At 29.2% G+C, this 14,614-nt stretch overlaps 2 protein-coding genes across 2 annotated transcripts; one reads left to right on the top strand and one right to left on the bottom strand.

Annotated features, from left to right (window-relative positions):
- Nucleotides 1–74: 74 nt before the first annotated feature.
- Nucleotides 75–4,062, bottom strand: OCT59_020468 (uncharacterized protein). Its single transcript, XM_025326575.2, has 2 exons — nucleotides 1,744–4,062; nucleotides 75–1,657 (listed from the first exon to the last, which is right to left on the bottom strand). The coding sequence occupies exons 1-2, from the start codon at nucleotides 3,922–3,924 to the stop codon at nucleotides 539–541; spliced, it is 3,300 nt and encodes a 1,099-aa protein (XP_025175438.1). The 5' UTR covers nucleotides 3,925–4,062; the 3' UTR covers nucleotides 75–538.
- Nucleotides 4,063–10,822: 6,760 nt separating this feature from the next.
- OCT59_020467 (uncharacterized protein) lies at nucleotides 10,823–14,424 on the top strand (the record flags this gene model as incomplete). The annotated part of the gene is made up of 8 exons (XM_025309391.2): nucleotides 10,823–11,279; nucleotides 11,351–12,112; nucleotides 12,181–12,372; nucleotides 12,441–13,382; nucleotides 13,455–13,630; nucleotides 13,703–14,138; nucleotides 14,218–14,313; nucleotides 14,396–14,424. 8 exons carry the CDS (start codon nucleotides 10,823–10,825, stop codon nucleotides 14,422–14,424), a joined length of 3,090 nt encoding a protein of 1,029 aa, XP_025175437.2.
- Between the last annotated feature and the right edge of the window lie 190 nt (nucleotides 14,425–14,614).

Below are 14,614 nucleotides of genomic sequence, written 5' to 3'. Positions count from 1 at the left end.
ACAATAGTACATGTGTCAACGAAGTTACACTTTGAACACTTTGAACACTTTGAACACTTTGTGGGCAAACGAAATGAAAAATATTATAAGTTTATTTGTAACTGTTTGAAATTACTATCGTACATAATTTATAAAATTAAACAAACTTTAGTTAAATCTTCTAAAAATAAATTCTTATAATGTATATAATACTTTTTCACTAAAAATTCTTCTCTCCCCCTCTTTTTTTTAAAAAGAGATAATAAACATTATGTATTATGTTGTTATAAATTGTAAAAAAAAAATTGTTTTATATTATTTACATTCCTAATACTTAATTAAATCGAATTTACATTAACCAGTCTTTGTGTTGATGGAAGATCTAGTTGACATTAACAACATTAACAGAAAATAATGAAGCTAAAAGATACAAGGAATTTCTTTACTATTATTATTATACTTGGTACTCTAATTCCCTTATACCCATAAACACTGAATTATCAACGATTCATACAATTAATATTGATCCAACAGTATCTAATATAGTACAAAAAAATTCCTAGTGATTCACCCATTTTTTGTCGACCTTCATCGACTGCCATACTTCTTCAATAATAGTCCTTGGTCCTCCAACTACAAATCTGTCTATCATCTGAGATTTGATATTACATAGTATCCGAAATGCAATGACCCAACAACCTTGTCCGGTAGGTTTTTTCCCAATAGAAGCTAGATGAAGTGCTGCAGCTTTTAATTGTAGCTCAAACATAGATAGTGGATCTAGGTTATCGGGAGTCAATGGACCTCTATCTTTTAAATATTTAAAAATATTACTTTTGTATTTATCGACTGATGGAGTGTTTAGAAATTTAAGTATAAATTCATAATCTACTCCTTTAAACTTATCATTCATCTTGGATTTGGAAGATGAACTTGTCGATTTGGTCGTTTGTGTTGCTTGTCCAAAAGGAAAATCTTTTCGTTCCAAATCATCATTGAAAATTTCATAATAATTACTATTATATAAAGAAATCATTTCAAAAGACTTTTTATAAATTAGATCCAGATCTTCTTTATACGCTAACCCTTCTTCTCTATTCATTTGTTCGGCCCTAGTTAGCTCATTAAACCAAAACTCTTTAATGTGAGGATCCGGGTCCTTTGTCATCTTGGCTATTAAGAAATCTTTGCTATTGATTTCTTTCATCTCATTTTCGATAGACTTGCATAGTAAATCCATCACTCCTAAATGAGATTCTCTGTTTCGACTTTTACTGTCCTTGTTCTTGTCCATCCAATAAGGAACAGGAAGGTTACCAAACTCACTATCATACTGTAGAACGTTTGGCTTGATATTAAGCCCTTGTTTAGTAGCATCAACAAGTTTTGCGCACATTTGGGCGAGATAGATAGACGATTTATTAGAAAGTCCATATTTTGATGATTGAAGTCTGTGCCATCGATCATATAGACCTAACGTAGGTTCCAAGTCCTTAAAATAAGTATCTAAAATTACTTCTTGTAACTTGATCTCGATTTTATCGGGTGTTGTAGATGATAGTAATTCATCCACAGTCTTTTTGTCTACTGTGAAGGCATTTTCGACACTTGGATCGATTGGTAACACGGGTGAATTTTTAAAATTCTGAACAATTTGTGGTTCCCAGCAACAAAAGATCTATGTATAGAAAATTTTATATTAATTACGAACTTTTGTTTTATTTTTATTTTTTTTAATAGAATAAAAGAGATATATATACTTACTTTGTCTCCATCATAATCTCCACCACTTAAATAAGATGCTAATGGAATATTACCTTTTATAGGGAATACAACGACGTTATAGTATATGCTTAAATGTACATTTTTAACGGCTTTAACTCTGACAATATCAGAAGGTAAATTGGATGGATTTCTTGCTATTATTACTTCATCCTCTATAATGCCAAATGGTAATCCGGTACGTTCATCACGTCCTGCTTCCTTATCCAATTGAATGAAAATTTCTCCCGGGTTTAATGTTCCAGTTGGATCGGCAATACATATCAAAGTCCGTGATAATGGCACATCAATTCGCAGTTTACTAAAATGGGACTTTAATACATACGAGAGTACACACTTCAACTTTTTTGCTAAAAAAGGACATGTAGAAGGAGTAAATCCCGCTTGTAATAACTGAATACATTGTTCAGATGGACTATTTGGAAATCCAGATATAGCATCTCCGCTGCCAAATATATCATCAGTATCATTATTATACATTTCCATTCTCTTGGTCATGATATTTGAAACGCTCATCACCCAGGTTATTAAAGAATGAGGATCATCACAATCCACCACTTGAGATTTAACATTTTTTATGTGATTTCTCACTATATCAAGGAAAACTTCCACATGAACCCCACCTTCGATCAAAACTCGAATAAACTGACTATTCAGTGAGGCTGGATTTTTCGGTGGTAAAGCAACATGTAAAACTTCTAGAGTTCGCAGATGAACTTCGTCTCTTATATTTCTTAAATTGTACTTTGTTTGAGACTTTCGTAACTTGATCCATTTTTTGCCACTAATATCTCTTTTAGGTTCGATATACCAAACACCCTTTGCCCCTCCAATTCTACCTTGAAGAACGGAGGGTGTTTCTTCAAAACCTAAAATTTTGGCTGCTTCCCTCATGGCGGCTAAAGATATCGCTGAGCATCCATCAGTGAAACAATGCTGGTCGTTTTTAATATCCTCCTCATCGTATAGGATTTCATTAGGTTCGAAAATTACCGTGGACGTCGAATTTGAAAATCCAAGTGATATTCGTGAATAAAACTTCGCTGTAGTATCACTCTTATTAATGTCTATAGGTAAGTTATAATCGATTACCTCTTTAATTGAAATATTTTTAATGATGTCTAATCCTCTCGTTGCAAAATAGTATAATGTATCAGATTTTGCATATAAGAATTCATAAGTTCTCCCTGCCAACGATAAAGGTTGTAGTAATGATCTTTTCAAATTAGACTTTTGTTTGTTGTCTAAAGAGTTTATATCCGCAATAATCTTTAAATGAAGGAATCTTTCGGATGAAAACATCCTATAATATCTCTTCGATATACCAATCTTCGGAGGAAGTAATGTTAAAACCAGCCGACGATCTTTAATGTCTACTTCTCCCGAAAATAATATATGAGACCTAGGACCAACTGAAGAAAATTCCTTTGAACTCAGAGTCCAAACACGTGAAAGATTTCTATTTATTATTTGTGTCATTTCAGCGTAAAAGTTTGGGTCTTTTTCAAAATATAGTTTACATTCTTCATAAAGAACCTCATGAATCGCTGAGCCAGCTACTATTTTGTTCCAGAACTTGCCCGATGGTTCAATTGGACCAAAGGGTTTTAAAATACGGGTGATCTCATATATACCTAAGAATGTTATTCCTCCGATATAATTTTTGTATTCTTTTGGCAATTCCGTTGACGTGTAATATTGTGTGACCCAAGGATTTTCAATCTTCGGTTCAATTTTTGGGCGTGAGGTTAATAAATTTTTTGATTTTGGAGAAGTTAATGATTTTTGGGATGAAAATATTGGTGGAGAAGGTAAAAAAGTTCCACTATTTTGACTAAGCCATTCATCATCATCGTCACTACCTCCTGGTAGATTAGAATAAGCCCTAATCAAATTTTCCGTAAACATTTCATGTAATTGTGAAATATTTATTTCTCCTGTCAACTTAATGTCATTTATGAAATGAATGAATTGACGGATTGTATTATTAAGTGACTCCGGATCAGTCTTTACAATTTCGTACATGTAATATCGTTGGTCGTTCGTAACAAACACGTCATCCGGATTTATACGACCTGGAAAGTTCTTGGTAGCATTGTTAAGTCGTTTTATAGATGACAATATTGCTTTGTGATAATCAAATTCGCTTGGAGAATTATTCATTTTAAAAATTATTTATTAAAAATGATTTTTTTTTTTTTTTAATTAAACGATTAAAAGTGGGAAATTATTGTCCCTGTTACGTATTTTATGTATTTTGTAGAATAAATGCTTTTCGGTTAAAGTTTTGATTGTGAAACTGAGTATAAATGCAAACAAACATCAAAACAATTTAAATGGAAATGATCGTATTAATAATTTCTAATTTTAGTAATATTGATCATGGTTAAGACCTAAACCCTGGAAAATGGGTTCATTAGGAATTTTTCAACAATTAAGTAACATGGTATTTTCACATGACCATTAAGAATTTTTATTCCCACATTAATATATTTTAAGTAATTTGATGTGATAGATCTTTTTATCGAAATCAATCTATCTCTATTTAAAAATAAACAAAGATTTCGGTTAAATTAGTCATAAAATCATTGTACATTATTAAAAAAAAAAAAAAAAAAAAAATTCGTATTTTAAACCAATATAAAAATATATATATTTATATTATTTTTAACCTTTTTTTTTACAGTTTTTTTTTTACTCCGGAGATAATGAAAATAATGTTACAAATGTTACGTTACAAATGTTACGTTACAAATATCAAATGTTACATGATACAAAAAAAAAATTAAAAAATCTCTTTTTTTTTCAAGCAAGATTTCATATGTTCATATTTAAAAAAGATTATCGCAAATAAATATAAAAAAAGAAATTCTTTATGATTGTATATTTTTGTTTAGATATTTATGTTAAAATGGAAAAGATCTTTTTTTTTTTTTTTTTTCTAATAATGATTCCGGTTATAGTTTCGAAATAAAAACCGTCATTTAAATTGGATCAACAATATTTTTTACATTATGTCATTCACGTGAGAAACATTACACAGATTTCTGATCGAGAAGTAAAATGCCAAAAAAATTCCTGAAATGAAGCATTTTTTAAAAATAAAGAAGTTAAAAAAATCATGTGATGGTAAACACTAAATTATCTAAACTCAAGTTCAATTTTGGATATAATAAAATACCCAGGTGAATCGTCAAATTTTTCTTAGCTCGTGACATCGCATTGTAACCTAACCTTTGTGAATATAATAGCCTCATGGTCAATTATAGGATCATTTAATGTTAATCTTGCAGATTAACAATTTCAAATAATAATTTTTATTTCCCATATCATAGCTCCGATCATGTAGCATGATATAATAATTGCATCATGAACGCTGTACTGATTACTTGAGAGTTGAGAACGATCTAACCATATTGCATAACATCATCCATAATTAAAATAGTGATTGAATGATTTCTTGAATGCTAAGCTGATCTTAGCAGGAGTATGTTACCTACTTTCCAAGCATCGATCAAAGTAGGTTCACAACACAGAACGGTTCCAACGCATCGTGGTCTGTGGGATATCAAAGTTGATACTTTCCGAAATTTTTTGGAGAGAGAAATCGATATTATACATAGATGTAAATAATAACTAGAGCGGCAACATTTCGTATTTGATTTTCCCAAAATACGATCAATCGTACGACCAATCTTTATAAATACGTGCACTTTTACATACTCGTAATTCTTTGTGCAATTATTTACTGCTGATGAAATTTTGAGAAGTATCTTATATATTATTTGCTATATTTTATCATAAAACCAACAACAGATTATAATAAATATAATTACAATAAACTTGAAAGCAGATCTTACGGCCAAATTGAATAGAAAAAGATCTTGAGGGTAAGCCTTTGAACCAAATGATAAAATTGATCTTTTCAAGACCAGTATAAAACAAATCAGTATTTTAGTACAACAACCCGTCACCAATTAAGGTTAAAGTCTTGGATAATTCGGTAGCGTATCATTGGTAAATTGTAGTATAATTGGCTTTTAGCGTAGTGGTGAGCTGGAGTTATAAAATAATTGATGATTTCAATTGACGGCTAATTACACAGTAGAAAAAATGGATATGGTATTGATATCATACAATAAATTTAAAGGCGTGATACGTCAAATTTAAATTTATTATTTAAATGTCTTAAATTTCTTTAAATGGAATATATAAATTCTTTTTGAACATAAATAAATAACTTTACCTTATTATTTTATCTTTTATAATCAATAAAGTTGTTTTATCAGAAATAAAAATTGATTACCAGATAAGAATAGAATCTAAAAATATAAAAATATACAATAAAATAGTTAGAAGACTCGGTACTCTAAGAGTCTAAGTAACAAATTCAAGCTTCCATGCCCACTACAACGTGCAGAGGTAATGTGATAATAAGACATGAAACCCACCACCAAAGGGAAGGGCCCCACGTACAGAAGTCTGCGACATAGCTTGAGATATTTGTAATTTGTTTTTTGTTCTCATTAAGTTAACCAGACTATTTGAAGAGGAGGATAAATAGCACACTAATCAGTTCCACTTACCAAGATAATAAAAGCTCATTATAAATAGTTATATTTAGATGAGGTTCTAAATAAGTAATTTTTAAATTCGCTATTACTGAAAAAAAAATGGAAATACATTAAATAACTGCTCATATTATCGTCACGGACGCACCACACTTATAATAAACTATTCACCTCAGAGAAAAACTTTCCAAAGCTTTTGCTAATAAACAAATTTTAACATTTCGGACTTTGAATAATACTATATTTAAATAGAGTTTAAAAAGTTGTTATAAGTGTTAATAGAAAACAAAAAAAAAAATTCTTTTAATAAGGGAAAAAAGGTTTATTGATTTTCTAGTGAAAAAGGTTTAGCGGGAAAAAGAGTTTAAGAAAATTCTAATCATGGGGAAAATCACTTGCTATTAATGTAAAGATGTAAAGATTATTACGCGTTTTACGCTAATAATGATTGGTAATCGGTTAAAATAATGGGTGGCTTTGGTTGTGTAACAATACTAATTACTTCCGGAATGTAAATTTGTTGCAGGGTGAAATTTTGAAAATTTCTTGAAAAAATATTTATTTCCGCCATTTTATTAAAAATATGTAATAAATGACATTGACAAATATTGAGAGAATAGATTTACATTAGAGATTTTCAAGTCCGTTATCTAGATTTTATTACATAGTCATTTATGTATTATTCATGCGGAAAAAATTATTCACGATATGTAACTTAATCTTGCGATCTCAATATAATTATATAAAAATTACATCCCAATACCTTTTTTTGCCATATAAAAAATTTTATCCGTTATTTCTGTAAAAACTTCGCAAAAATGAGCCTTTCACGGATTCATTCACGGAAAATGAAAATAATTCGATAAATTCCGTGATATAAGGTTATTAATTCTGGAAATATGACGGAAAAAAGATAGAATATAAAAAACGGATTGACTTTTTTGTTGTGGTGTGTGGGTGTATGGATGTGAATGAGTGTGGATGGGTGGGTGGGTGTATATACAGTATGTTGTGTTCTCTCGCTCTTTCCCCCTCACAGTTACCTTAATAGTACCTTAACAGATATGTACTTAAAATCAATCAAATGTTATTTAAATATTTACCTCATTATTTTACTTGTGAGATCATAAGGTCGCCAATTTTTTTTTTTCCTTTAAAAAATTTATATGGTCCGTCCATAATAACTTTTTACAGTTATGTAGTATGACTAACTATCGCTATTTTTTATTTTAAAACAAAATTGTAAAATTGTATTTTTTTTTTACCTTTGTTAAAAAGTAAAATATCTCTCATCCTTTTCCCGAGGGCCTGGTCAATGCAGTTGTTTATTTTAAAAGACTTGGCTATGTCAACAACAATAGATAATTAATATATATGTGAAAATTTAAAAATTTTGAAAATAACTAAGAAATCAAATAAAATTTTTATTGGACAGTACGAAGAACAAAATTGCAATCTACATAATAAGCGTTCATAACAATTTGAAATTTACATAAATCGAGCAATGATCGTAAGGCTAAAAAATGGATTCATACCTAATATAACCAGAGCTACAATCTTTAGGAAAATAAATAAAAAATTAAAATGCCACACAAGATTCCAATAGAAACACACATATGATTTCAAAATATGACTGCTGATTTTATGAGAGGCTACTAAATTCTAGGGATGTTAAATTGCTTCAACAAAGCACATTAAACAGAGTTTGAGCACAAGCTTTTTCAAACTTTTTAATGTCTTCAAAACGTGCTTCAAGCTTGTTTAGCATTTTATTATTAGTACGAGCTTAGATTATGGGTAACAAGTGTATCTAGCGAGCAAATGTTTTCAGTTGCAAAAAATACAATAACAGATTATCACCAGAGCAAGCCTCTGCCTAAAAACATGGTATGAAGCGAATATTATTAAAAATTATTTAGAAAATAAATAATATTTCTACAACATAATTTTTAATAAAAACATTACACATACAGTAAATAAAGAAAATAAATCAATATCGGAATTTAATAAATCATTTAAGCCATTTAAGAAAATCTAGTCTAACAGCTGTGCTTAACTCATAATTAAGCTCAATTGCTCAACTCGTTTTTTTAAAAATTGCTTAGCTTGTTTAAACTCGCTCTAGACTCAAAGCTGTATTGAGCTGAATTCAAACTGAACCGTTAAGCAAATTAACATCCCTACAGTAAATTCCATCTAGAAATTGTTTATTCTTTATTTTAGTTGATTTGATTACAAAATGATTAAATGTTAGCTATAATTTAATTGTCATTGAGAATTCAGTTTTCTTCACTACTATCTACATTAACTTTGAAGTATTCATAACGATAACGTGTCGCTTCATTTAAATTTGACGCTGTTCCTACGAGTTAACGATTATCGTTGATAATTTTTTTTTTTGAAGATATTTTTCCTGTTTCAGGCGACAGAAAAGTACGATAAAAAATCTTTGTTGTATGTCGTCAATAAGATAGGAGTTCTAAAAAGAGACTTTATATATACAGTCAACTCCCTCTATAATAGGTATGTTATTTCTAATTAAAAACATATCCAATTTTTTTAGGGTCTAATTATAATAAATTTTTACTACTCAATAATATTTAAAGCTCCCTGCTATATTTAATGTCTACTTGTTATTTTATATCACCGGATGACTTTTGACCGCCCTCTGTATATTAATTACAGCAGCAATGAGAAAAATGGAAAATTTTGTTACAATAAAGCAAATTATACTGATATCACAAATAATGAGTCATTTTGGATGGATGCACTGAAATAATGTAAAAAAGGAAGCCAAGTCGTTAATAAATTATTGTGAAGGAAATCACAATCCCTGTAAAAAAAGTCGATCCGTTTTTTATATTCCGTCTTTTTTCCGTAAAAGGCTCATATTTCCGGAATTAATAGCCTTATATCCCGGAACTTATCGAATTATTACATTTTCCGTGAATGGATCCGTGAAAGGCTCATTTTTACGGAGTTTTTACAGAAATAACGGATAAAATTTTATAGGGAATTGAAATAGAGATAGATATAAATAAAGAAACTCGACCTTTATCATCTGGTTTCAACCATTTCTGAGGAAGCAATCTCGAATGGTTAAGAAATCTAACGGAATCGGATCTTTCGAGAAATTGTAATTCTAAGAAACGCATCATGATATAAACAATTTCCCTGGTTAAATATTAAGTGCCTATCCATTTTGATCGTGGGTACGGGGTACCGAATTCAAACTAAAAATTAACCATCACGCGTTAAAAAATTAAAATTTAACGTTGTCAATAAAAATAATTATAATTTACATGAGTACGAGGATCAATGTCTGCGTTTCTTGTCGTTCTGTCCGAAACGCAGAAGTGCCACGCCTGTAGTGGGTTAAAGTTAAATTATTTAGGATTACACAAACAATAATATATGCTTGCAATTTAGGAAATACAACTTACGCAGCATACGTGTTGGCGGTTCATATTTTAACAGCTATCACATCATGATTCATGAATGCAACTATGATTCGTTAACCAATAATCTCGTACTTTAGCCAGGACATCTTGTTTACATATAAAAAAATTGGGACCAAAAAATATGTGCCTTAAGAAGGGGAGTTCTTATATAGGAGGGGGGTTGGTTGACTGTATCAGATTTTTCGTAATTTTTTTTTGTGCCGGGTTTCTTATAAACATAAGTACTATATTTCAATTGATTCTGATAAATTTTTAAATCCACGTAATACCATATAATCGGTTGATTCTTATATTCGCTTTTATCTAATAATTAATATAATACTGTCCAAAATTTTCAAAAAAAAAAAATAAGTTTAATGAATTAAATTATTTGTAATAGGAAAGTATTAATAAAAGCACACTTAATTCTAAAATAAACCTACCAGAATAGATAAAGAAAGATTAGAAGATTCACAATAAAAAAATGATGAAATAGATATTTTTCCATTAATGCGCATTAGTCATTTAAAAAGATTCACTTTTATTTATTTATATTTTTGATGCAAAGTTAAATACTGTTACAAAGTATTTGAGTATTTGTTTACCATTTATTTTTCGAATTCTTTTAGAATCACTTCTGTTGAGAAACGCCTTTTCCATCTATTAAATGAATCACAATCATTGTGTATGTGCCTCAAGTTGACGATTGCCCCAAATCAACGATCGGGCCTAAATTATCGGTCCATCTTTATAATGCCTTAAGAATTTTCAAGAATTACTTTTCACATATAGTAATCATTTGAGATTTCGGGCACAACATGTATATTGTTTTCTTACTAAATTAGGCATTAATACAATCAATGTTACAATTAGGCGTAAACGATCTGCAAAAAGAAACGTATTTTATAAGGCAGACATTCACTTGCAAGTAATAAATATAGAGCTGTAAAAAATTTTGTTTACAACTCATAAAGATAGAATACAAATAAAAATCTACTAAATACTATAAGCATAAGTTTTTTTGTAATATTACTTGATTTTATTTAGAAAATGTCTAAAAGATTACCTGAAGAACAAGAGTATAACGATACTATTTTGTGTGAGGAAGAGACTGATATGGAAATAGATACGTACGAAGCAGAAAAAGAAGCAAATGCTAAGAATTACGCCTCTAGCTGGTATCAAAAAGCAGCAAGTGGAGATATAAGAGCACAATATAATTTAGGCATGTGCTATGAAATTGGATTTGGGGTCAAGGAGGATAAATTTGAAGCTTTTCAATGGTATCAAAAAGTGACAGAAAATGGAAATAACAATGCACAAAATAAACTTTACCAAAAAGCAACAGAAAAGGTAGATAAAGAAATGAAATATATTTTAGATTTGTTTTATAAGAGTAATGGAATTAAAATGGATAAATTCGAGGCTTACAATCAGAATCAAATAATGGCAAGTGCACAAAATAAACTTGGTATTTTTTATGAATATGGATTTGGTGTTGAAAATAGTGAGATTAATGCCTTTTATTGGTATAAAAAAGCAGCAGAAAATGGGATATATCAGCACAATTTAGTTTAGGTATATTTTATGAAAATGGAATTGGTGTTAAAGATGACCAAATTGAGGCATTTAAATGGATCAAAAAGGCAGCTGAGCAAGGATGTGATTTTGCACAAAATAAACTTGGTATTTATTATAAATATGGGATAGGTGTTGAAGAAGATGAATTTAAAGCCTTTTACTGGTATCAAAAGGCAACGGAAAATGGAAACAAAAATGCGTTTTTAAATTTAGGTATATGTTATAAAGATGGAATTGGAATTGAAAAAGATGAGGTTAAAGCTTTTAATTGGTATGCAAAAGCAGCAGGAAACGAAAATAGTGATGCACAAAATGAATTAGGTTTGCGTTATATATGGGGAATTGGTATTGAAAAAAATGAAGCTAAAGCTTTTTTGTGCTTTCAAGAAGCAGCTTCAAAAGGACATAGTAATGCACAATATAATTTAGGCTTGTGTTATGAAGAAGGAATTGGCACAAGTAAAGATTTGGAAGAAGCTTTTTATTGGTATCATGAAACAGCAAAGAATGAAGAAGTTAATATAGAAGCACAAAATAAACTTGGTTCTTTTTATGAATATGGAATTGGTACTGAAAAAGATGAAGAAATAGCTTTTTACTGGTATCAAGAAGCAGCAGAAAATGGAAATAAAGATGCACAATATAATTTAGGCAATTGTTATGAACATGGAATTGGTATTGAAAAAGATAAAGTTAAAGCCTTTTATTGGCATCAAGAGGCAGCGGAAAATGAGAATGAAAAAGCACAATTTAACTTAGGTACATATTATGAAAATGGAACTATTTCTGAAAAAGATTTAAAAAAGCATTTTATTGGTATAAAAAAGCAGCGAAAAATGGGGAAAACAAAGCATTTGGATTGATTAAAAGTTTAGCAGAAAAAGAATATAATAGTGCTCAAAATAGTCTTGGTTTTTTTTATGAAAATGGAATTTGCATTGAAAAAGATGAAAACAAAGCCTTTTATTGGTATCAAAAAGCGGCAATAAATGGGAATGAAGAAGCACAATTTAATTTAGGTAATTATTATAAATATGAATTTGTATTGAAAAGGATGAAGTTAAAGCCTTTTATTGGTATCAAAAAGCAGCAGAAAATGGAAATAAAGAAGCACAATTTAACTTAGGTATATATTATGAAGATGGAACTAGTATTGAAAAAGATTTGAAAAAAGCTTTTTATTGGTATCAAAAATCAGCAGAGAATAAAGATATAAATGCACAAAATAAACTTGGTTCTTTTTATGAACATGGAACTGGTATTGAGAGAAATGAAATTAAAGCTTTTAAATGGTATCAAAAAGCAGCAGAAAATGGAAATATATCTGCACAATATAATCTAGGTACTTGCTTTAATAATGGAATTGGTATTGAGAAGGATGAAATAAAATCCTTTAAATGGTATCACAAAGCTGCAGAAAATGGAAATAAAGAAGCACAAAATAAACTTGGTTCTTTTTACGAAGATGGAATTGGTATTGAGAAGGATGAAATAAAAGCCTTTAAATGGTATCAAAAAGCAGCAAAGAATGGAAATAAAAATGCACAGTATAACTTAGGTAAATGTTATGAATATGGAGTTGGTATAAAAAAGGATGAAGTTAAAGCTTTCAAATGGTATAAAGAATCAGCTGAGCAAGATTTTAGTAATGCACAAAATAAACTCGGTTTTTTTTATAAAAGTGGTAAAGGGGTGGGAAAAAATATGGAAAAAGCTATTTATTGGTTTAAAAAAGCAGAGAAGGGATTTGAAGATGCAACTGGATGGATTAAAAATACTTTAGAGTATGAAAAAATAAAACACATACCTTGTAATGAACTAAAAAGTGCAGTATCACTTCATGCAGGAGGATTTGGACACGTTACAAGAGCTGTTTGGACCAAAACAAATGATTATGTTGTTTGTAAAAAATTGACTAATACTACTGATATTAAGCATGGTTTATTAGACGCATTTATTCATGAACTAAAAATACATTTGCATCTTGATTATTGTGATAGAATAGTACGCTGCTTAGGCATTAGTACGGGTAATTGAACATATTTTATTACTTTATCTATATTTTTAATTCCTTACTTATGAAATAAACCTTTCTTTTTAGATCAAAGAACAAACGAATATCTTCTTGTAATGCAATACGCTAATGGCGGAGATCTTCAAAATTATCTCAAAAAGAATTTTAAGAATTTGACTTGGAACGATAAGAAAAAATTAGCATTTCAAATTGCAGACGGATTAAATTACTTACATAATGAGAATGTTTTACACAGAGATCTTGTAAGTATTATTTATAAGAGTTGTTAACATTCAATACTAATTGTTGAATACTAATTATATGTTTTATTTTAGCATTCAAAGAATGTAGTTATTCATGAAAATAATGCTAAAATTACAGATTTTGGTATTTCAAAATTTCAAAATAACCAAAGTTCAACAGTTTACATTGGTAATTTTGGTGTTGTTGCTTATATGGAACCAAAGCGCATATTAGATCCAAGTTACAAATATACTAAATCATCAGATATTTATAGTTTTGGTGTATTAATGTGGGAAATATCAAGTGGATATCCTCCATTTAAAGATCATGACAATAAAGTTGCACTTGCCATTTCTATTAATACTGGTATTCGTGAAGTGGCGGTTCCTAATACTCCAGATGATTATGAAAAGCTCTATAAAAATTGCTGGAATCAAGAACCTGAACAGAGACCAAATATTAATGAAGTATTAGATGAATTTGAAAGAATGGATTTTGGAATTAATGTTAAAAATAAATCAGTTACAGGTATTTGTTTGTATAGTTCGCATTATAATTGATAATTTAATTTTTTTTTACCTGATAATTTACAAAAATTAAAATGTAGTATCAATGAGGGATGATACTTATTTAGGTTCGGAATTACAAACTAGTAAAAATGGTAACAAATCTCTAGACTATGCTCAATCTTCTGGTTTATGTAGTAAGTTTATAATTCTTTATTTTTAGTAAAATATTTTAATATATATAAACTAAAATCATTTTAATATTTTCATGATATTTAGTTGAAATAAATGAAATGGAATTAGATTAATATTAAAGTATAGTTTAGAATCTTTGATTTTAAAATGGATAGACTCTTATGTGTAGGCTAATTTATTTTTAATTTTCATTAAGTTACGCATATATTTAGTAATAAAGGGTTGTATAAGAAAGGTAAAATCGAAATTCATGAATTAATATTACCTAACAACGTAATTAAATGTTTTGAGCATTTGGCACCC

This window comes from Rhizophagus irregularis, chromosome 3 (genome assembly GCF_026210795.1).
Source record: "Rhizophagus irregularis chromosome 3, complete sequence".
In the NCBI taxonomy this organism is placed as follows: Eukaryota; Fungi; Glomeromycota; class Glomeromycetes; order Glomerales; family Glomeraceae; genus Rhizophagus; species Rhizophagus irregularis.
The sequence above is the reverse complement of the archived record's forward strand: the minus strand, read 5'-3'. Positions and strand labels throughout refer to the sequence as shown.

Excerpts from the sequence above, each read along its gene's own strand:
- OCT59_020468 (XM_025326575.2), bottom strand. The coding sequence starts at position 3,924 with ATGAATAATTCTCCAAGCGAATTTGATTATCACAAAGCAATATTGTCA. Across the intron at positions 1,658-1,743 it reads GAGATTATGATGGAGACAAA|ATCTTTTGTTGCTGGGAACC; the intron begins GTAAGTATATAT and ends TTCTATACATAG.